Source organism: Primulina tabacum, chromosome 3, assembly GCF_025594145.1.
Source record: "Primulina tabacum isolate GXHZ01 chromosome 3, ASM2559414v2, whole genome shotgun sequence".
In the NCBI taxonomy this organism is placed as follows: Eukaryota; Viridiplantae; Streptophyta; class Magnoliopsida; order Lamiales; family Gesneriaceae; genus Primulina; species Primulina tabacum.
Window position 1 is genome coordinate 19,664,807 of NC_134552.1, and position 24,270 is coordinate 19,689,076.

The window sequence follows — 24,270 nt, forward strand, 5'->3', positions numbered from 1 at the left end:
GGGCAGGAGAGATATCACCTAGAGTGGCGCGGCGGCTGTGCGGATTCTGTGGCGAAGCGTGTGTGAGAGATGCAGGAGGCGCGAGTGACGAGGTTGGTAGTGCGAGAGGGCATTGTCTGCGCTGGGATAGTTGTGTGTGACGAGGTGAGGTGGTGCGTTGGACTGGTGTGAAGAACAGTGGTGGACGAATGGTATTTGGGCTACTGTGAAGTGGGCTGATGCGCCGAACAGAAGGTGCAAGAGATGTGGTAGGTGTTCCGTGTACTGTGGTGGAAAGGTGCTGGTGGTTGTGCGTGACGAGGTGAGGTTGGCGCGGTGCTGCGAGAGGTTGTGGTGAGGAGATGGTGTTGCGGTTGTGAGAAGATGTGAATGGGGGTGAGAACAAATAAGGTTAGATAAAAGAAATGTAAATTTTGATGTGCAATTGTTGAGCCACCCTTAAATTCCTACTCTATGAATAAATATAGTGTAATGATGAGCATGGCCGAATCCAAAGGGGACGGAGGATGATTTCTTTCGAATAAAATGCAAATAAATGGGCGATTTTGAGATATTAATTTAATAAAATACTAAATTAAATTTTTCTAAAAAGGAAAAAAATAAATTTAAATGATAATTAATCAACTAGAATAAAATGAAGAATTTAATATGAGAATAATCTGATTCAAGTGGGTTCTACTATTTAATTATATCACTGTTCATCGGCTAACAAATAATTTATGCAAGCTGTTCCAAACAATTAACATTAGAATTTTAGGGATAGCCGCTAAAATTCTTGTGTTTTCCTTAAATACTTGACAGAACCCAACATCCAGTCAAAACTTATCAATAACCAACTGGGCACGATAGCGTTCCATATTAATTAACAATAGCTTTTAGATTTGTTAAAACCGTTAATCCTAAAATCTAACAACCGAGATAGCTGCAATTGATAAATTCAGTTCTGTTGATTTATTTAGATTTAATATTTATAATAGCACAACACATCTAATCCATGCTACTCACGTACCAATCATTCTTGAAAATTACGGATCATTGAATTCATGGATAGCAGTAGAAAATCTTATATCGAATTAAATTGTCAGATTAATCGATATACAATATTCATATAATTAAATCTCAAATCAACAAATACTTGGACTAGCAAGAATATTAAATCTAAGCACGAATACCTCATAGTGATAAATTAAACAGTAAAAATAACCCTTGAATCGAACTAGAAAATTAGCCAAGCATGCCTCGGCTTACAATCTCCATATAAAAAAAGAAATAAAGAAAAGACAAATACTAGAGTTCTTGCTTTTCACGTGTAGCGGATGGCTTCTTTTCCTGCCTCTTTCCTTCTACTGTGTGTGAGGTTTTGTGGGAAGGTTGTGAGTTCTCCTTCAGTCTGCCGCCTCTCTTCACGTGTATATGGTGCAGACCATCATAAGAAAAAATGGGTCCAAAAGCATAAAAGCCCAATAATCTAAAATAAAACATAATCACTAAAAATTAAAAGATTGTAGAAAATATCCACTAAGAATATAAATTTTTTCCATAAAAAAACTCTATCTTGTATTTCTTCCTTGATATAAAAATTCCTTAATTCTGTCACTCCCCGAAACTCGGGATTGACACCGGCGTCGTTTAACAATCACACAATTGAAAACAACTAGCCTCGTAGCATAGTATAAACCGAAAACCAGTTTATTAATCATAATTTATCAAAACCAATGTCTTTACAATTGAATTAAAATAAATTTGCGGAAACGTCTAACATAAAATTTAAAGATGCTCAAAATTCGAAAATCCTACACTAGCCAATCTCGAAAATAACACTTATTCACCAGCCCCAAAATTGTTCAGATTCTTCTTTCTCGACTTGTTCTTCGGATTTATCTGGGGAAGGGTGTAAGGAGTGAGTATGTTGGGAAATACTCAGCAAGTGGGGGATATCGAACACAACATAAAATTTTTTTCAATATTTTCGAAAATAACACATATTTACAACATACTTTTCATAATCGTAACATCGTATTCATATCATTGTAACACTGCGATTTTTCACCTTTCATGGTTTACTGATATCAGTCCCTAAGTTTTGATCCTCTAAGGGGGCGAGGCCATAAAACAGTTCTATCCCACTGTTAAGGGCCATATGTTGGAATTCCACCCATTTTCAGGGAATTCTCTCAGTGCCAAAGTATAAACGCAACAAGATTTTAAAAAAAACAACGTAGACGGTGTTCGACCGAATTTTTGAAAAAAAAAGGAAACCCATAACCGACAATTTAAGAATTTTAAAATTTGCCCACTTACCTTAAATTCTTGAAAAAACGTGAAAAAGGCTAGGGTTCTTCGAAATTCCTACTTCATTGGCCGGACGGCGGCAGGGCTTCGCTGTGCTCGAAAATTCCTAAGGAGACTAGAGGGAGAATTTCGAAATTTGTGTGAGAATTTAGGTGTGATTTTTGAGCTTATAGGGTCCTTCTACTTATAGGGGTTGGCTGCTATCGTGATCAAGAGTTATAGTTGCATTTGAACTCTGAATCAAATCTTCATCTAAAATCATGATCTATCCGTGATATTGTTCGAAATTTAAATCTTTTATCCCCCTCAATTTTGAAATTTGCAAATATAAACACTGTTTAATTCGAATTCTAGGGATTTTATTATCTCTTGCTTGATCTTTTATCCCGGTATCTCAATATCAACTCAATTCTTTGATTTTTGTCTGCTCAATTTCAAATAATATACACGATAATATTATTCACTCAATCTTGGTAAAATCTTACAAATCTCACATCCTAAAATGAGATAAATCCTGGTATCCAAAATATACTATCGTGATAAAAATTAAATGATAAAACTTAAAATTCTTGGAATTTACATCCCTTCCTCCTTATGGGAAGTTTCGTCCTCGAAACTTGGATTGGCTTGGTCTATGAAGAGGTACGGGTATTGGTTTCTCATCCTTTCTTCTAGCTCCCACGTGGTTTCTCTTTTGGTGTGGTTAGACCATTGTACCTTGACGTAGGGAATGATTCGTCATCTTAGTATTTGGTCCTTGGTTTCCACGATTCTAATGGGAACTTCTTCGTACTTCAGCTCTTCTCCCAAGTTACTTTCGATCATGAGCGGTTCTGCTTCCAACACGTGGCTTGGGTCCAAGATGTATTTCCGTAGTTGGGACACGTGGAAAACGTTGTGAATTCTAGACATGCTTGGTGGCAGGGCCAATCTCTATGCTAGTGTGCCCACCTTTTCCAAAATCTCAAAGGGTCCTACATAACGGGGGTTTAGCTTCCCAGCTTTACTAAATCGGACAACTCCTTTCATAGGCGACACTTTTACGTAGGCCTTCTCGCCAACGTTGAATTCCACTGGCCTTCTCTTCAGATCTGCCCAACTCTTTTGTCGATCTTGGGTTGCCTTGAGTTTTTCTCGAACTACGGTAATCTTGTCTATTGTTATCTGTACGAGCTCGGGTCCTACTATTGATTTTTCTCCCACTTCATCCCAATATAAGGGTGATCGGCATTTCCTCCCATACAGGGCTTCGTATGGAGACATCCCAACACTGCTGTGATAGCTGTTATTATAAGCAAACTCGATCAATGGTAGATGATTGCTCCAATTGCTACTGAATTCTAGGGTGCAGGCTCGCAACATGTCTTCCAGGGTTTGAATTATTCTCTCGGTTTGGCCATCGGTTTGTGGGTGATAGGCCGTACTAAGAGTCACTTTAGTTCCCATGGCCCCCTGAAAGCTCTTCCAAAAACGTGAGACGAATCTTGGGTCTCTGTCAGACAGGATGCTCACTGGTATTCCATGAATTCGTACAATATTGTCCATATATAGTGTCGCCAACTTGTCTAGATTGTAGTTCATACGGACGGGTAGGAAGTGTGCAGATTTTGTAAGTCTATCTACAATTACCCATATTCCGTCTTGACGTTGCCTTGACTTTGGTAACCCTACCACAAAGTCCATGGAGATATGCTCCCATTTACATTCGGGTATTTCCAAAGGTTGCAATAATCCTCCAGGTCGTTGGTGCTCTGCTTTGACCTGTTGACACACTTGGCATTTAGAGACAAATTTTGCCACGTCTCTTTTCATTCCATTCCACCAAAAATTCATCTTAAGGTCCCTGTACATTTTTGTACTCCCTGGATGGACTGAAAATTTGGACTTGTGTGCTTCTGACAGTATTTCTTGGCGAAGGTTATCGCTGTCTGGTACACACAGTCGTCCTTTCATCCACAGGACTCCTTTGTCATCAATTTGTAGATCTTGAGACTTCCCGCTTTCGAATTGTCCCTTAAGTTTCTTTAGCTCAGGGTCTCGATCCTGGTTTAATTCGACGGTCTCTTGCAGACATGGTCTCGCGGAGAGTGAGGCCAGAGTAATCTTGCTCTCATTTTTCCGACTCAAAGAATCGGCCACCTTGTTCGCTTTACCCGGATGGTAACTGATAGTCAGGTCGTAATCCTTCAGCAGTTCGATCCACCGCCTTTGCCTCATGTTCAGTTCTTTTTGGGTGAACAGGTACTTGAGACTCTGGTGATCTGTGAAAATTTCACACTTGGCATTGTAGAGATAGTGCCTCCAAATTTTTAAGGCAAAGACAACTGCTGCTAGCTCCAGATCATGCGTAGGGTAGTTCTGCTCGTGCGGTTTCAACTGCCTTGATGCGTAGGCTATTACTCTTCCCTCTTGCATGAGTATGCATCCCAAACCTTCCTTAGATGCGTCGCTGTAGATGGTAAATTCCTTATATTCAGTGGGTAAGATTAGTACTGGCGTGGATGCGAGCTTTTCTTTTAATGTCTGAAAACTTTTCTCGCAGCCTTCGTCCGAGACGAACTTGGAATTCTTCTGAGTGAGTTTAGTCAGTGGTATGGCGATTGAGGAAAAACCTTCGACAAACTTTCTGTAATACCCTGCCAGTCCAAGAAAGCTCCTGATGTCTGTGGCGTTCTTAGGTTTTGGCCACTCTGTAATTGCCTCGACTTTCTTGGGATCCACTGATACTCCTGCTTCAGAGATTACGTGTCCTAAAAAAGATACACTCTTTAACCAGAACTCACATTTCTTAAACTTAGCATAGAGTTCCTTTTCTCTCAAAGTCTGAAGTGCAGTGCGGAGATGCTCTTCGTGATCATGTTCGTTAGAAGAATAGACGAGGATGTCGTCAATAAATATCACTATGAACTGATCCAGGAATGGCTTGAAGACTCTGTTCATTAGGTCCATGAAGGCTGCAGGCGCGTTGGTCAACCCAAACGGCATCACTGTGAACTCATAATGCCCATATCTTGTCCGAAAGGTTGTTTTGGGGATATCTTCCGCCCTGACCTTCAGTTGGTGGTATCCTATCCTTAGATCCAGTTTAGAAATAATGCGGCTCCCTTAAGTTGATCAAATAGGTCGTCAATCCTCGGGAGGGGGTACTTGTTCTTGATGGTGAACTTGTTCAGTTCTCTATAGTCGATGCACAATCTCATACTCCCATCTTTCTTCTTTACGAAGAGTACTGCTGCTCCCCATGGTGACACACTGGGTCGCACTTGCTTTTTGTCCAGCAATTCTTGAAGTTGTTCCTTTAACTCCTTGAGTTCATCTGGCGCCATCCTGTAAGGCGCTTTCGAAATTGGTGCTGCACCAGGGACCAGATTAATTTCGAACTCAACTTCGCGGTCCAGGACTATCCCTGGGAGTTCTTCTGGAAAAACATCCGGGAATTCGCATACTACTGGGATGTCTTCTATCTTCAGTTCGACTTCTCCTTGTACTTCGCTGATCATGGCCAGGTAGATATCTTCTCCGGATTTCATGGCCTTCCATGCTTGGGAACCAGAAAGAAGTGATTTCCGTTCCTTGGATTTACCATGATACACGATCTCTTCCTGATTTGGGGTTCGTAGCTTAACTCTTTTCCTTTTACAGTCCACTATTGCATTGTTTCTGGCTAACCAATCCATTCCTAGAATGATGTCGAAGTCGGCCATAACTAATTGTATCAAGTCTGCACTGAAAGTCTGATTACCGATACTGATTAAACAGTCCCTATGAATCTCGTGATTTTTGATGGCATTATTTGTAGGTGTGGCTATTCGAAAAGGTTCGGCTAATAATTCAGGCTTAAGTCCTAGTTTCTTAGCCAATCTCTTAGATACAAAAGAATGCGTAGCACCACAATCAAATAACGCATACGCAGACACTTTTTGAATTAGGATGGTACCTGACATGACTTCATTGGCGTCGTCGGCCTCTTCTTGATTCATAGCAAAGACCCTGGCGTTAGGCTTGCTTTCCTTTGGCTTGTTGGGGTTAGCTCCTGAATTTGGCCCAGTTCCCTTATTGGGCCCGGCGGCTTGGTTGGCGGCATTAGGGCATTCGGCAATTCGGTGTCCCGCTTTCCCACATCTGAAGCATACACCACTGTTTCTTCGGCATTCTCCCAGGTGTCGTAAGTGACAAGTTGGGCAAGGCTTAATATCCTGGTAGCTTGAGGTAGGTGAAGGCCCTTTAGATGGTCCACCGGACTGGTTAGGCTTCTTGAAAGTCTGATTGCTACGTGAGGACTGACTATTCATGGGCCTTTTGTTCTTAAATTCCTTCTCTCTGCGCTGGATGTCAGTTTCGGCTCGGATAGCTGCACCCATTAGATCTTAAAAATTCGCGGGTTGGTAGACTGCTAGGGCTGATTGGATCCTGCTGTTCAATCCCTTTTTAAAACGGTGCAATTTCAAAACTTCGTCCGCCATGATTGCTGGAGCATAAAATCCAAGGGCATTAAACTGGGAGGTGTATTCCACAACCGACATATCCGGAGTTTGAGTGAAGTTTTCAAACTCACTCAGTTTCTGCAGTCTGACCTCGGCTGGATAATACTGTTTCAGAAAGGCTTCTCGAAATCGCTGCCAAGTCATTGGTCCTGCAGCTGTCATGGCTGGCGAGATTGCTTCCCACCATTTTCCTGCTTTATCTTCCATGAACGGCACAGTCACGTCCACTTTCAGTGCATCGGGAACTTCCAATAGTCGCAGCTGCGTCTCTACACTTTTCAGCCAACTCTGGCTAACTTCAGGATCTGCAGCTCCACTGAAGGTTGGACACCTGTTCTTGCGAAGCGATTCATAGTGGAACCTAATTCCATTAGGTGGTGGAGGTGGTGGTGGCTGATTGGCGTTCTGGTTTACCAATCCTTGCAGTGTTGTCGCCACAATGGTGGCTATGGCCATAAGATCAGCTTGGCTTAAGTTGACTGCAGGCGGGGGTCCATTCCCTTGCTCGTTCTCCTGTCCGCCTTCACGGTTGGCATTAGCGTAACGCGGGTTGCGGTTTTGTCTTGGGGGTCTACCGGCCATTCCCTACAATTGCAAGTTTTAAGAATTTGTTGTACAAGTAGAGTTCATACAATAGATTGTGCTGAAATAAATTGAAATCAATGAACCAAATAAAACAAATTTTTATTGATTTCTAAAAGAAAGAACATGACCAATCTAAAGGAAACAAAAGTCGTACTGAATAAAATAGCAACAACGGAAAAAGTAAAATAAAACTCCTAGAACAAATTCACTAAGATATCTTAGTCTAATCCTCTATCTCTCCATCCCCAATGGCTGCTATCGGCTCCTCAATCTCTATGGGCTCTTCTTCTTCCGGCTCCTTCTCCGGCTCTCCTTCCTGAAGTAGCTCTACCATATGAGTGAGCTGGGCCTTCTCTGTATTAAGCTGGGCCACTTGTGTCTTCCACTCCTAAACGTCTGCCTCTGCCTCGTCCAACATATCAATGGTAAGCTGGTGGCGCAGTTCGTAATCCCTCTTATTCTGCTTGATCTTGTTCTTCAGCGCTTCACCCTGATAAGCCAGATGCTGGTTCACCCTTGCAGTGCTGCTTATAGCCTCACTTAAATTCTCTAGTCGCTTCTTGTTCCTGGCACTATGCTGTTTTTCTTCCTCCAATTCTGTACGGTATCGGTCGATATCTTCTTGCATCTTTTTCTCTCGATACAAGCCGTGCTCTATGCCATCCCTCAAATCCATGTTATCTCCTCTTACCAACTCTCCCTGATAGATTGCATTGTTAAGTTGGGTCCGAATTTCCTCTTTCTCTGTGGCTAAGGTCGCATTCTCCCGTCTTCTCTCACCTAGTCTGGCTCTAAGGCGCTTTATCAGGCGCGACTGATTATCAATGGCAAGCTGCTTCATGTGGATGGCAGCTTGGGCCCGAGTGCGGAATCGGGGAGACATTTCCTGAAAGAAAATAATAAAAAGGAAAATTCTCAGAATATCATCAATATGAAAGAATAAAATATCAGGATAGAGTAAGATACTGAAAATTAAAAATTTTCGAAAATTTCCAGAAATGGAAAGTTTTGAGATAGACACGTGTCGAGAGGGTGTATGCTGGCGGGTTGACTCGTTGAATCAGCCGAGTTGACTCGCCAGGTTGACTCGCCGGAGTATGGTCGGAGCAAAGGCGTGTGTCGGCGAAGGGGTCAGGATCACGGGACCGGTGGTGGCACGGAAAGAACCGGTCGAAAAACTACCTAATTTGGCCGGAACTCGCTCAAACTCGGTGGACTCACTTGAAATTGGGCGTTTTCTATTGGTTGATCCGATCTCAAAATTGATTGTTGGGAAAAGTTACCCATGGGTATTATAATGTTTGGGTAAAAGGAATTGAAAATCGGAGTAGGATTGTTAGGGTAATTGGACGAAATAAGATTCGGCGTTAGGGTTTCGGACGCCCCATCGTAGATCCGAAATTCCGGTTGCACCCGAATACGAAACCTGAAATTGTTTGAGGACTTTTGTTCGTCTCATCGAGGCAGTTCTAGAACTGGTCGCCGATCGAAGAAAAATTACCGGAAGTGGCCGGAATCAGAGGAAACGCGGCGGCGCGCGTAGACGCCGTTCGCCGGAATTTCCCGAAAATTTTCCTTCCTTTTTTTTTTATCGATTTTTACCACTCGAATTATGAACATGGCGGCTCTGATACCACTAAAATGTCACGCCCCGAAACTCGGGATTGACACCGGCGTCGTTTAACAATCACACAATTGAAAACAACCAGCCTCGTAGCATAGTATAAACCGAAAACCAGTTTATTAATCATAATTTCTCAAAACCAATGTCTTTACAATTGAATTAAAATAAATTTGCGGAAACGTCTAACATAAAATTTAAAGATGCTCAAAATTCAAAAATCCTACACTAGCCAATCTCGAAAATAACACTTATTCACCAGCCCCAAAATTGTTCAGATTCTTCTTCCTCGACCTGTTCTTCGGATTTATCTGGGGAAGGGTGTAAGTGGTGAGTATTTTGGGAAATACTCAGCAAGTGGGGGATATCGAACACAACATAAAATTTTTTTCAATATTTTCGAAAATAAAACATATTTACAACATACTTTTCATAATCGTAACATCGTATTCATATCATTGTAACACTGCGATTTTTCACCTTTCATTGTTTACTGATATCAGTCCCTAAGTTTTGATCCTCTAAGGGGGAGAGGCCATAAAACAGTTCTATCCCATTGTTAAGGGCCATATGTTGGAATTCCACCCATTTTCAGGGAATTCTCACAGTGCCAACGTATAAACGCAACAAGATTTTAAAAAAAACAACGTAGACGGTGTTCGACCGAATTTTTGAAAAAGAAAGGAAACCCATAACCGACAATTTAAGAATTTTAAAATTTGCCCACTTACCTTAAATTCTTGAAAAAACGTGAAAAAGGCTAGGGTTCTTCGAAATTCCTACTTCATTGGCCGGACGGCGGCAGGGCTTCGCTGTGCTCGAAAATTCCTAAGGAGACTAGAGGGAGAATTTCGAAATTTGTGTGAGAATTTAGGTGTGATTTTTGAGCTTATAGGGTCCTTCTACTTATAGGGGTTGGCTGCTATCGTGATCAAGAGTTATAGTTGCATTTGAACTCTGAATCAAATCTTCATCTAAAATCATGATCTATCCGTGATATTGTTCGAAATTTAAATCTTTTATCCCCCCTCAATTTCGAAATTTGTAAATATAAACACTGTTTAATTCGAATTCTAGGAATTTTATTATCTCTTGCTTGATCTTTTATCCCGGTATCTCAATATCAACTCAATTTTTGGATTTTTATCTGCTCAATTTCAAATAATATACACGATAATATTATTCACTCAATCTTGGTAAAATCTTACAAATCTCACATCCTAAAATGAGATAAATCCTGGTATCCAAAATATACTATCGTGATAAAACTTAAATGATAAAACTTAAAATTCTTGGATTTTACAAATTCTCACTAGGCAGTCGAAGAGTAGTCACAAGGTGTCAATGCCTTGTCCAAAAATAACTTCTGAATGTTTCTGCTTCATGTTTTCCACTAAGATCTTATCGGAAACTTTAATTGTGATACAAAAATCACCCTTTTTAGCACATATTTTTCGCAAGAGCAGAAAACTTTCTGCTACAATAAAATCAACTTATGTAGATAATTCCTTAAACCTTCTTTTACATTAAATTAACTTATTATTTAACTTAATTAAATTCTAGGAATATTTTCTAAATATTAAAATTTATCTCTTTACTCCAACTCCAGTCCGGCCTCATTTATTTAACTGTAAAGGTAGCAAATAAACTACTGCATGAAATAAATAAATTTAAAGAAAAGAATTTAAACACTCATGCAATAAAAATCATTTTAATTTAAATACTAAAATTATGCATGGCTCATACGTAGTCTAAATTACGGGTTCTACAATTTGATTATATCATTGTTCATCGACTAACAAATAATTTATGCAAGTTTTTCCAAACAATTAGCCTTAGAATTATATGGATAAGCGCTAAAATTTTTGTGTTTTTCTAAATTAATTGACCGAACCCAACATCTAGTCAAAACTTATTAATAACCAACTGGGCACAATAGCATTCCATAATAATTAACGATAGCTTTTAGATTTGTGAAAATAGTTAATTCTGAAATCTAACAACCAAGATAGCTGTAATTAATAAATTCAGTTCTGTTTATTTATTTAAATTAAATATATTATGATAACACAACACATCTAATCTATGCTATTCACTTACCAATCATTCATGACAATTACGGATCACTGAATTCATGGATAGCAGTAGAAAATCCTATATCGAATTAAATTTTCAGATTAATCGATATACAATATTCGTAGAATTAAATCCCAAATCAACAAATACTTGGACTAACAAAAATATTAAATATAAGCACGAATACCTCACAGTGATAAATTAGACAGTAACAATAACCCTTGAATCGGACTACAAAATTAGCCAAGCATGCCTCGGCTTACAATCTCCATATAAATAATAAATAAAGAAAAGAAAAATACTAGAGTTCTTGTTTTTCACGTGTAGCGGAGGGCTTCTTTTCCTGCCTCTTTCCTTCTACTGTGCATGAGGTTTTGTGGGAAGGTTGTGAGTTCTCCTTCAGGATGCTGCCTCTCTTCATGTGTATATGGTGCAGGCCATCAAAAGAAAAAATGGGTCCAAAAGCATAAAAGCCCAATAATCTAAAATAAAACATAATCACTAAAAATTAAAAGATTGTAGAAAATATCCACTAAGAATGTATAGTTTTTTCCAATAAAAACTCTATCTTGTATTTCTTCCTTGATATAAAATTTTTTAATTCTCACTAGGCAGCTGAAGAGTAGTCACAAGGCGTGATCACGCCTTGTCCAAAAACCACTTTTGAATTTTTATTCTTCAAGTCTTTTCCTAAGATCATATCGGCAACTTTAATTGTGATATAAAATCACTTTTTTTAGCCCAAATTTATCACAAAAGCAGAAAACTTCCTTCTACAATAAAATAACACAAAAATATGTCAATTAAGCACGTTGGAAGTTGTAACAATGGGAGATTCGACAACAAAAATGTAAACTATTACGAGCCTATCAAATCCCCCATGCCTAAAAAAAACTTGTCCTCCAGCATAAAAGAGTTCAATTCATTATCTCAACTCTTTATCCTCTTTCTGCTTCATTTACTTGTCCATAAAATATCTTTTTCGTGCTCCAAAGCAATTTAATTGTTAAGCATCTAACATACTAACATCATGAACAATTGCTTCCATCTGAATGTGTAGCAAAAAAATGCATAGGGTCCAAACATTCCTCACAGGATTCTCTTATTTAACTCGCAAGTGTCTAGGTATGTATCAAGGAGCTCTTATGTCAAAACACTGAAAAATTTTACCATAACCTTTCAAATATATTGAATCCTCCACCAAATGAATGGATTGAAACGCAAAAACAAGGGCTATAAATGGGTTGTAATGTGGCTAGAGATCAGGTAGGAAAGAAGTAACAGCAGTTTATGGAACTGAAAAACACATACACTCTTTCCACAAAAACAATTGCATCCAGCTAACAATAACATATCCAATCTCATTATATCATCCAATAGCATTTTTTTCTTCTTCGTTTCTATTATTTTCCTTCTCACTCCCCCCTTTTTTTCTTCTCTTCCTTTTACATTTTTTCTTTTTCTTTTTCTTTTTTTCCATAAGAAGTTTTTGAGACAACGACTTCAAGCATTAATCACTCGATCTCAACAGTTTGCACTTTGTTGGCTCAAAGCGATGCTAAATGCGAAAGGTTTGTATGATTCTCCAATTCAAGGTTCAAATAGAGGAATAACCAACAAAATGGGTTTATCATTACTAGTAATGTGGTTATTTTTTAACGAATAGGCTCAGAGTCGAACTTCTAGGAGTAAATGAATCAGGGTGGGCTCAAAAGAACGACACTGATTATGTGAAAGAAAACAATTTGAACCTAATGTCCTTTACTTTTGTTTGTGCACCTGATCTATCACAAGGTGTCAACAAAGACATTTATAACAATGCAAGTTCTAGAAAAATCAACAATGCATCACCAACACACAATCAAATAAAATGGAACATGATATAATGTTTGCTCATAGGCTCAGAACTCACCAAAGAAAATGGTTTGTGTTTTAGACCCCATACACTTGTCATTTCAACATATCATCAAAAGAAACTGTCCATAAATGTAGCACTAAGAGTTCAAAATTAGTTGCACACATAGAAAACATCAGTTTTTTCATAGACTTGCATCAGAGGCATTCAAGATTCAAATGAGAGAGTTAACAAATAAACACTAGATTCTTTATGGATCAAACAAATTCACTCTGCCATACTCTCTAACTTCACTCTGCCATACTCTCTCTCTCCCTTTTTTCATTATTTTTTTCACTTTTCATAATTTTTTTCTCAATAAACATGCATAAAAATGGAAAAAATAGAAATTGAAATTAGAAATAAAGCTATATACCCCTTCCAACACATATATGTGGCAATGTCCTCAATGACACAAGAACATAGATGCACAACGCAAACAGTAAAAACGTAGGGAAATAGAGAACTACCCTGAAAATTGTTGGGCATCGTAGAATAATGCTTTCTATTGCTGTGGCGGGGGAAATGGTAGATCGAATCCCATGTGCTTGTAAAATGCCAACTGTTGTTCCATGCGGTTATATCGTTGTGTGATCTCATCAAGTTCCACGTCAAAACGACAGCGAGGCGGTGTGGACAAAGTGGGTGGAGGCTCGCATGATTCCAAAGGCTCAGGCGAGTCGTCTGAGTCATAATGGGTATGGCTGGAACGTGCCATTGCTGGACCTGGTGGAAAAAAATAAAAAAAGTTCATGGATTTGTTCTATTAGTCCTATACATTCTAAACAACGCAAATCTAAAGGATCCATAGAACAAACGACATGAATATCATTATTATTGAGATCAATCAAATTCAGGTTAATAGCAAGCGCATTGATCAAAAAATAAAATGACGCTTATGAGCTACCACACCAGTGAATTGGGAAACAAACCAATAGCCAAGATTGACCTTAATTAGATTTTGCATACACCACAGAAAGAAAAATTCAGCTTCATCAACACACCCGTAGAATACTTAGGACCCAAAAAAAGTGATAGCAAAGAACCTATGAATATATTTCCATGCTAATTATGTAGATGATAATCTATGGATTTACTTGGGTCGTAGTCGTTTTGTGTGGAACAAGCTCGATAGAAGGTAATGGGATTAAATTTATCATGAAAATCACATGCACTATTCAAATACTCATCAGTGTTTGCAAAGTCATCGGTGATAAAACCAAAAGCAAGATTGAGTTCAATGATCGAGAATTTGAATGTGTTACCCATCAACCTAAATTGGAATACTCCTGGGTTGGAGAGTGTGAAGTTGTTAGGTTTTATGAATTCAAAAGCTGCATAAAACTCACGCACAAGTTCAATATAGGCAGGGCAAGCCATTGAAAAGTAAGGCACCCAGCAAATATTGTTAATCAACTCAAACACCTTTGTTCTAATATTTAGAACTTCCAAGGTCAGGTGATGAATATATTTGCAATGGATGATTTGTTTTTGGCACAGTGCCGTATACCTATCCTTTTTAGTTTTCCTAGTGAAGGTTAAATGTCCATGCAAATACAAATCGGCAGGTGGTAAGACATCCATACCCTTTCCCATTTTAGCTCTTTTATGCCCCGGTGAATGTGTGTTGGTAGGATCGTGAGCCGACCCTGACAAAGAACTTGGGTTGCCGACTTTTTTATGTGATGCATGAGAACCCCGACGCATGGTATCAACAAATTATACTACTCCACACGATTATCCCAAAACAATCAACAGCCACGGATCACAAACACAATTACAGCTAATAATAGGAGAATACAGTGATATCCAATTGATAATGAAACAAATAATTCAATAAGACAAAGTATAAACACCGATATTCGAAATATCAGAGGGGCAGGAGAGATATCACCTAGAGTGGCGCGGCGGCTGTGCGGATTCTGTGGCGAAGCGTGTGTGAGAGATGCAGGAGGCGCGAGTGACGAGGTTGGTAGTGCGAGAGGGCATTGTCTGCGCTGGGATAGTTGTGTGTGACGAGGTGAGGTGGTCCGTTGGACTGGTGTGAAGAACAGAGGTGGAAGAATGGTATTTGGGCTACTGTGAAGTGGGCTGATGCGCCGAACAGAAGGTGCAAGAGATGTGGTAGGTGTTCCATGTACTGTGGTGGAAAGGTGCTGGTGGTTGTGCGTGACGAGGTGAGGTTGGCGCGGTGCTGCGAGAGGTTGTGGTGAGGAGATGGTGTTGCGGTTGTGAGAAGATGTGAATGGGGGTGAGAACAAATAGGGTTAGATAAAAGAAATGTAAATTTTGATGTGCAATTGTTGAGCCACCCTTAAATTCCTACTCTATGAATAAATATAGTGTAATGATGAGCATGGCCGAATCCAAAGGGGACGGAGGATGATTTCTTTCGTATAAAATGCAAATAAATGGGCGATTTTGGGATATTAATTTAATAAAATACTAAATTAAATTTTTCTAAAAAGGAAAAAATAAATTTAAATGATAATTAATCAACTAGAATAAAATGAAGAATTTAATATGAGAATAATCTGATTCAAGTGGGTTCTACTATTTAATTATATCACTGTTCATCGGCTAACAAATAATTTATGCAAGTTGTTCCAAACAATTAACATTAGAATTTTAGGGATAGCCGCTAAAATTCTTGTGTTTTCCTTAAATACTTGACAGAACCCAACATCCAGTCAAAACTTATCAATAACCAACTGGGCACGATAGCGTTCCATATTAATTAACAATAGCTTTTAGATTTGTTAAAACCGTTAATCCTAAAATCTAACAACCGATATAGCTGCAATTGATAAATTCAGTTCTGTTGATTTATTTAGATTTAATATTTATAATAGCACAACACATCTAATCCATGCTACTCACGTACCAATCATTCATGAAAATTACGGATCATTGAATTCATGGATAGCAGTAGAAAATCTTATATCGAATTAAATTGTCAGATTAATCGATATATAATATTCATATAATTAAATCTCAAATCAACAAATACTTGGACTAGCAAGAATATTAAATCTAAGCACGAATACCTCATAGTGATAAATTAAACAGTAAAAATAACCCTTGAATCGGACTAGAAAATTAGCCAAGCATGCCTCGGCTTACAATCTCCATATAAAAAAGAAATAAAGAAAAGACAAATACTAGAGTTCTTGCTTTTCACGTGTAGCGGATGGCTTCTTTTCCTGCCTCTTTCCTTCTACTGTGTGTGAGGTTTTGTGGGAAGGTTGTGAGTTCTCCTTCAGTCTGCCACCTCTCTTCACGTGTATATGGTGCAGACCATCATAAGAAAAAATGGGTCCAAAAGCATAAAAGCCCAATAATCTAAAATAAAACATAATCACTAAAAATTAAAAGATTGTAGAAAATATCCACTAAGAATATAATATTTTTCCATAAAAAAACTCTGTCTTGTATTTCTTCCTTGATATAAAAATTCCTTAATTCTGTCACGCCCCGAAACTCGGGATTGACACCGGCGTCGTTTAACAATCACACAATTGAAAACAACTAGCCTCGTAGCATAGTATAAACCGAAAACCATTTTATTAATCATAATTTCTCAAAATCAATGTCTTTACAATTGAATTAAAATAAATTTGCGGAAACATCAAACATAAAATTTAAAGATGCTCAAAATTCGAAAATCCTACACTAGCCAATCTCGAAAATAACACTTATTCACCAGCCCCAAAATTGTTCAGATTCTTCTTTCTCGACCTGTTCTTTGGATTTATCTGGGGAAGGGTGTAAGGAGTGAGTATGTTGGGAAATACTCAGCAAGTGGGGGATATCGAACACAACATAATTTTTTTTCAATATTTTCGAAAATAACACATATTTACAACATACTTTTCATAATCGTAACATCGTATTCATATCATTGTAACAATGCGATTTTTCACCTTTCATGGTTTACTGATATTAGTCCCTAAGTTTTGATTCTCTAAGGGGACGAGGCCATAAAACAGTTCTATCCCACTGTTAAGGGCCATATGTTGGAATTCCACCCATTTTCAGGGAATTCTCACAGTGCCAACGTATAAACGCAACAAGATTTTAAAAAAAAAACGTAGAAGGTGTTCGACCGAATTTTTGAAAAAGAAAGGAAACCCATAACCGACAATTTAAGAATTTTAAAATTTGCCCACTTACCTTAAATTCTTGAAAAAACGTGAAAAAGGCTAGGGTTCTTCGAAATTCCTACTTCATTGGCTGGACGGCGGCAGGGCTTCGCGTTGCTCTAAAATTCCTAAGGAGACTAGAGGGAGAATTTCGAAATTTGTGTGAGAATTTAGGTGTGATTTTTGAGCTTATAGGGTCCTCCTACTTATAGGTGTTGGCTGCTATCGTGATCAAGAGTTATAGTTGCATTTGAACTCTGAATCAAATCTTCATCTAAAATCATGATCTATCCGTGATATTGTTCGAAATTTAAATCTTTTATCCCCCCTCAATTTCGAAATTTGCAAATATAAACACTGTTTAATTCGAATTCTAGGAATTTTATTATCTCTTGCTTGATCTTTTATCCCGGTATCTCAATATCAACTCAATTTTTGGATTTTTATCTGCTCAATTTCAAATAATATACACGATAATATTATTCACTCAATCTTGGTAAAATCTTACAAATCTCACATCCTAAAATGAGATAAATCCTGGTATCCAAAATATACTATCGTGATAAAACTTAAAATTCTTGGATTTTACAAATTCTCACTAGGCAGTCGAAGAGTAGTCACAAGGTGTCAACGCCTTGTCCAAAAATAACTTCTGAATGTTTCTGCTTCATGTTTTCCACTAAGATCATATCGGAAACTTTAATTGTGATACAAAAATCACCCTTTTTAGCACATATTTTTCGCAAGAGCAGAAAACTTTCTCCTACAATAAAATCACACAAAAATGGGTCAATTAAGCACGTTGGAAGTGGTAACAAGTGAGAGATACGATAACAAAATTGCAAATTATTACGGGCCTATCAATCCCATATCGCTTGAGAACATTCTCGATATAGCTTTTCTGAGATAATCAAAGAATACCTCGAGAACGATCCCGATGTATCTGAATACCCAGTACAAAAGATGCATCACCAAGATTTTTCATCTCAAAATTCTTAGCTAGAAATCTCTTGGTATCATGCAACAGCACTATATCATTGATATTGAGCAGAATGTCATCAACATATAAAACCATAAAGATATGCTTACGATGGGGATCGATATAGAGTTTAGAGGGGGGGGGTGAATAAACTCTTTCTTTTGTTGGACTTTTTTGCAAAGGGTGCTAGAATCCTGTTAGAGATTATAGCTGATCTTGTTTAAATATATAACCAAAAAATCACAATAACTTGTGCGGAAACGATCTGATGGTTTAAGGGTGAAAAAGATATAACAGTAGGCAGTAGACAGTGGTTGTTTCTGGAAGTTCGAAGATGAAATCTTCTACGTCTTCCCTTCTTCTGTTTCCAGAAGATATCAATAAAAAGACTTTGGATTTTACAGTACAACACTTGTACACACTCACTTCAGTAGGGCTTATCCTTCGCCTACTGAAACTCTTAGTTTCACACAACACAATGTAATGAATATAGAAAAGTTCTGGAAAAGACACTTTTACAGATTACAGACTCTTCTCAATAAGATGTATAAAACTTGAATCGCTTGTGAAGAGGTGAAGAAACAGCAACACAAAATGATCTCAGAATATCAGATATCTACTATGAAGTGTGCTGCATTTCTGTAAGTTGAGCTCAAAGATAACGATTTATTCGCGGTTTGCTCAAAATAACGTTGGATAGATATTGTATTCCTTGAAAAATAATGATCTTTATTCTCTATATGGGATTGATCCTTATATATAGAAAGCTTTGAATCCAACGTCTATAATCAAAAACTGCTTCTTTGACTTATGAGAGAATCAGCTTTATCACCTAAAAAGGGTCCTGCAGAAAGTTTCAAAGTAATCCGTCTTTGTTTCATACTAAAACTAGTAAGGTGTATTAAATGACTTCGTACAGCATTAATGGTGCAATTAATACTAGTACTACGTAAAGTATCGGTAACATTTAAGACTTGTATCATTCAAACGAAAGACGTTAAGTTGCTTCTGTTTAAGCTAATGTTCTGTTTCTTAAGCTATGTTTTGCTTTTTATTAGTCGTTAAGTACTCGAAAAGTACTGCTTTTGTTTAAGCGATACGAGAACTTCTGCTTTCTATAATGTCTTCTGATTTAACTATTACGTCCAACTGGTTTTGACTCTCATCACCACAATTAAATTAAGTCTAACAATTTCCCCCTTTGTGGTGATGCCAAAACCTAGATGTTACTAAATATGAAGAACAACAGTTAAAACAACAAGGAGATATCAATTAATAGAAAAATCATCGATAAGTAAAAAAACAGTAAAACAAATTCAAAAAGAGTTTGATCATCAGTGACGATATCTCTGAACATTGTTTCCTCATTCTGAGGATCTTGATTTCTGAAGGATGATTCTTCATGATGTCCTCCAGTTCTTCCTTCTCCATTCCTGCCTTCTGATTCCCCTTTTCAGCATCACTGACCTGAATTCGAGAAAGTAAATCATCCACCTGGCCAGTAAGAGTATGTATACCATGATTCAGCATCTTCAGATATGGCGTCTGGTTCGAAACTTGTTCATTAAGATCATGAATAGATTGAGATTGGGACTCAATCTTGGCATCAATGGTTTCAAGCCTCGAATCCATAGCTTCTACTTTGGTGGAGACTGAGCGAATAGTCGAATAATGATCAGAGACAGTTCTAATGATGTCAGCTTGACCAATCAAGATTTTACCCTGATTCGAGAAAACTGATTTCCTGAATACACTGGTTTCAACATGTAGCTTGGCCAACGATTCTGCCGTCCGAGTGACTTCTTTTGAGATGCGGTGATGGAAGAATTTGGTGGCACTAATTTCACCAGCATGTTCAAAGGACAATTGTTTGACTATCTCTGAGAGATTGTTCAGTTTTCTTTGGAGAATATCTATCTAAAATTCAAGATCAAACTGTTCTGCTTCTGGGGATGGAGTTCTTTCGAGCATAATCTGTCTGATCTCTTTAAGTTGAGCGATGAGAGTAGGAGAATCAGTAGGAGGGATAATCAAAGCAGTAGAAGGGGCATCTTTTGGTAGAGCAGTAGATGGTTCTGCAGACAGTTTAGCAGAAGTTCCTTCAGGAGCAGTAGAAGGTTCAGGTTCTGCTCTATCTTTTGGTTGGGGCAAAACAGCAACGATGTTAAGTGGTTTCCAGAGGTTCAACAATTGGATTAGATTCATATGGATCAGTTCAATAGATCTTTCATTTTAGTTTGATGTTCAGTAGAAAATCTCTCCAAGTTTGGCAGTGATAAGGATTGAACAGCATCTGATTCTTCCATAGTATGGTCTACTGGTTGAGCTTCTTGGTTACCTTCTGGAATTACCACTTCAGCAACCTGAGGTGCTTCTGGTGCAGCAGTAGAGAGAACAATTGATGAATAACTTCATCAACTGATGCCAACTCATGAACAGAAATCAGAGATGAAGATTTGGTAGGCAATGTCGGGGATGCAAGAGTACTAGAAACCTTAGCTTCTGAAGGAGTTGTTGTCCTTTCCTCAACTGGCTTAATCTTTAGAAAGTCTGGGACATAACCTACTTGGTATTGCAACGGCTCTCCAAAGGCCTGTTCTTGAGCAAGAAGTTGCTCATTCATCAATCGCAGATGATCAGTCAAAATTTGAATCACATTCTGATCCTGAAAAGCAGTAGGATTCACGGCATCAAAATTTGACTTTAAGGGCATCAAAATAGAGTCCAGTTTTTGACATTTTAGCTGCTCAAAAATGTAATTCCGTCTGTTCATGGTCTCAATAACATTGTTAGTCTTAGCAGCAGCAAAGAACTTCTTTTCATTCTTCACCATTTTTGTGTAGACACCTGGTGATCTCAAGTATGTGATTGGGTGGAAAACTCTAACCTTAAGATAATCGTCAAAGAAAGTCATGTCTTCACTGACAGATTTTTCAATTTCTTCCAAGTGAAGATCAATAGCAGTGTGAATAAGTGACTTGGCACCAAGAGGTTGTGGTTCTTCAACGAGTTTTCCCTTGTCTTTATCTGATGATGATGTAGGCAGCACAGGTCTAAAAGCAGAAAACCCTGCATGAGCTTCTCTAATAACAATTCCAGAAGCGGTGGCAGTGGAGATGGCTGCTGTGATTGAGGAGGGGACAGATTCTGGTTTAGATGAGGTAGCTTCTGGAAAAACTTGTCTCAAAGGGACAATGTCGAGGTCAGCAATGGCTGCTAGTTTTCTTGAGGCGAATGGTGGTTCTGGGTTTCTTTTTGCTGGGGTGGCTGGGAGTGAGGCTTGGGTTAGAGCAGCAGACTCTTCTGAAATAGTTTTGTCTGAATCAGTCAAAACAACTACTCTCTTCCTCTTGATTTTCTTCTGAGAAGCATGAGCCTCAGTTAGATTATCGCCAATCTCCTTCTTCAGGGCGACAAATTCAGCCACAGTTGGCTTCGGCCTTAAAGCAAGTACATTATCAGCATCGGCCATTGTGACAAATGAACCATCTTGTTCAGAAGTCAGAGGAAAACCAGCATTCTTCAACATCAAGCTGATCTGAACAGCAAAACCAGTGCCTCTTCTCACAATCATATCCTTCATTATTTTGAAAAGAAAACGACTCCAATCCACTTTGGCTTTAGAAGTGATGGCTATCATCACTTGAACTTTTTCTTTGGTCAGCTTTTCAAAAGCACCAGCCTTGACCAGAAGCGCCTTTGCCACAATGTCCGCGAGTACTTGGTACTCCATCTTCATAAGCTTCTTGAAGCAAAAGGGAGAGAGTTCATCTCCAAAAGCTGAGAATGTGGTAAGGGCAGTGGACATCCCCTCCTTAGAATTAGTCGAAACATCAAAAGTACCTGAGAATGGAAGAAAGAAATTTGGCCCCAGAAGTGCAGCATCAATGGTTATGGATGCATCTCCCTGTGAGTAAACGATCTTCTCATCCTCAACGGTCGCTTTAGCATAAAAGTCCAGGAGGGCAGTCTTGTAGATGGTAGAAGGTGCTTCCAGAAATCTTCTAAGACCAGATTTCTCAATGGCCTTGAACATCTTGACAAGATTTTCATCCTTGATGGTCAGAACTGATGCAAAGTTAACTTGGTAAGCGTTGAGAGTATAAGCTCCAGCCATTTCTGCAAATAAGGTGGATTCGAAGTAGATTTTGTAGTAGAGAAATACGAGAGAAAGCAGTAGCTAGTATGCAATAGTCTTAAATCGTAAAAGTTGGAATGAGAGATACGAGGTGGTTAAAAATCAAAATGTACAGCCGTCAGTGAAAACATAAGGACACGTGTCAATATGTCTTTGGTTGAGTTTTATTGAACATTGAAGCTGAAAATTTTAAAAATTCAATGAAAAGAGCGGGCTGTCCAAAGCGGTTACTAAAGAAAATCAGAAGAGGATTTGTCGTTTTATGATAATATATATTGAAAATCATAAAGTACTGAAATATATCCAGCATCTTGATAAAAACCAGTAGACACATTGTTTTATCAAAAAGACACATCTCCTTCTGTTTTAGACAAGGTACGAAAATATCAGTTAATAATATTCCACCTAAATTAATGCAAATAAACAAATATTAAAAATGAAGATTCGAGATCTGAGGGAATGACAGGTGACTCTTGATATTAGTGCAGGAGGTGAACAGTTAGGCGACCCTTTAACTTCCCCGAGACTCTATATAAATACATGCAAGCTCACAAACTAAGTCATATTAAACATAAAACAAATCAAATGGATAGAGCAAGAAATTTATCTGAGTTTTCTCCGGAGTTGGATGCAGCAGGGGAGTTCCAAAGATAGCTTCCGGCGTCTCGTAAGAAGATGTTTGAAGACATCGTTTTCCAAGAGATGAAGACTTGGAAGAAATTCATTGCCTTGTAATCTGAATAATCAGGTAGATTATTATATATTATGTTAAAAAAAGCTATGGAACAATCCCTTTCAGCAACCACGATCATGCGAAGAGAGGGGGGTTATTTCAGCAAGTTCTAGTAGGGTTTCTAGTTAGGGTTTCTACTGTAAGTCTCAGTACTGCTGATATCTAAGATTGTAAAAGCTTAGCTATTGTAATGCATCTGGTTTTATGAATGAAACATTTCATTTTGTCATAATTCTGGTTATCTACTGTTTTTACTTAATGCATAAACGAAAAAAAGAGGCAGAAGATAATAATCAGTAGTTAAGACAAATCAATTAAACCAAGAATGTTACAAAAATAAGAAAACTTATTCTCAGGCAGAGGTTTTGTAAAGATGTCTGCTGCTTGTTGATCAGTAGAGACATATTCCAGATGAATGTCCTTCTTCTGCACATGATCTCTAATAAAATGATGTCTGATGTCTATGTGCTTCGTTCTGAAATGAAGTACTGGATTATGTGTGATTGATATAGCACTGGTATTATCACAAAATATAGGTGATTCAGAGGCTTGAACTCCATAGTCCATATTGCTGACTATGCAGGCTTGAACAACTTCTAACAGCAAGATATTCTGCTTCTGCAGTAGACGTGGCTATATAAGTCTCCTTTTTACTAAACGAGGAGATCAACCTAACACCAAGAAATTGACAAAAACCACTGGTGTTTTTTCTATCCAGTTTGCAACCTGCATAGTCAGCAGCTGAATATCCAATAAGATTGAAAGAAGAATAATTGGGATACCATAAACCGACATTTGGAGTACCCTTTAGATATTTCAGAATTCGTTTAGCAGCAATATAATGCGATTGCTTAGGGTTAGACTGAAATCTCGCACAAATACAAAAAACAAACATAATATCAGGTCAACTGGCAGTAAGATATAACAATGAGCCAATAAGACCACGATACTGAGTTACCTCTACTGAAATTCCACTTTCATCTTTAACAATTTTAGTAGATGAGCTCATTGGAGTGGAAGCAGCAGAGCATGTTTCCATGCCAAACTTTTTCAGTAGTTTTTTTGTGTACTTAGCCTGATTTATGAAAATCCCTGTATTGAGTTGCTTGATCTGCAGTCCTAGGAAGAATGTCAATTCTCCCATCATGCTCATTTCGAATTGACCCTGCATTAACTTAGCAAACTTTGCACACAATTAGGGGTTAGTTGACCCAAAGATAATGTCATCAACATAAATCTGCACTAACAAAATATGCTTATTTTTAACTAAAGTAAATAAAGTTTTGTCTACTGGACCGATGGTAAAATCATGATTTATAAGAAATT

At 38.2% G+C, this 24,270-nt stretch overlaps 2 protein-coding genes across 2 annotated transcripts; both read right to left on the reverse strand.

Annotated features, from left to right (window-relative positions):
* Positions 1 to 3,225: 3,225 nt before the first annotated feature.
* LOC142538559 (uncharacterized) lies at positions 3,226 to 6,653 on the reverse strand. The gene is made up of 5 exons (XM_075643870.1): positions 5,546 to 6,653; positions 4,725 to 4,928; positions 4,193 to 4,553; positions 3,964 to 4,053; positions 3,226 to 3,574 (listed from the first exon to the last, which is right to left on the reverse strand). Exons 1-5 carry the CDS (start codon positions 6,651 to 6,653, stop codon positions 3,226 to 3,228), a joined length of 2,112 nt encoding a protein of 703 aa, XP_075499985.1.
* A 6-nt stretch (positions 6,654 to 6,659) lies between these two features.
* Positions 6,660 to 7,358, reverse strand: LOC142538560 (uncharacterized). Its single transcript, XM_075643871.1, has one exon. It carries the CDS (start codon positions 7,356 to 7,358, stop codon positions 6,660 to 6,662), a length of 699 nt encoding a protein of 232 aa, XP_075499986.1.
* Between the last annotated feature and the right edge of the window lie 16,912 nt (positions 7,359 to 24,270).

What these genes read in the sequence shown, in the direction of transcription:
- LOC142538559 (XM_075643870.1), bottom strand. Translation starts at nt 6,653, where the DNA reads ATGGGTGCAGCTATCCGAGCCGAAACTGACATCCAGCGCAGAGAGAAG. An exon ending in CAGCGACGCATCTAAGGAAG is followed by an intron (nt 4,554 to 4,724) that starts GTTTGGGATGCA and finishes AAATTTTCACAG; the next exon opens with ATCACCAGAGTCTCAAGTAC. An exon ending in ATATCTCCATGGACTTTGTG is followed by an intron (nt 3,575 to 3,963) that starts GTAGGGTTACCA and finishes TTATAATAACAG; the next exon opens with CTATCACAGCAGTGTTGGGA.
- LOC142538560 (XM_075643871.1), bottom strand. Translation starts at nt 7,358, where the DNA reads ATGGCCGGTAGACCCCCAAGACAAAACCGCAACCCGCGTTACGCTAAT.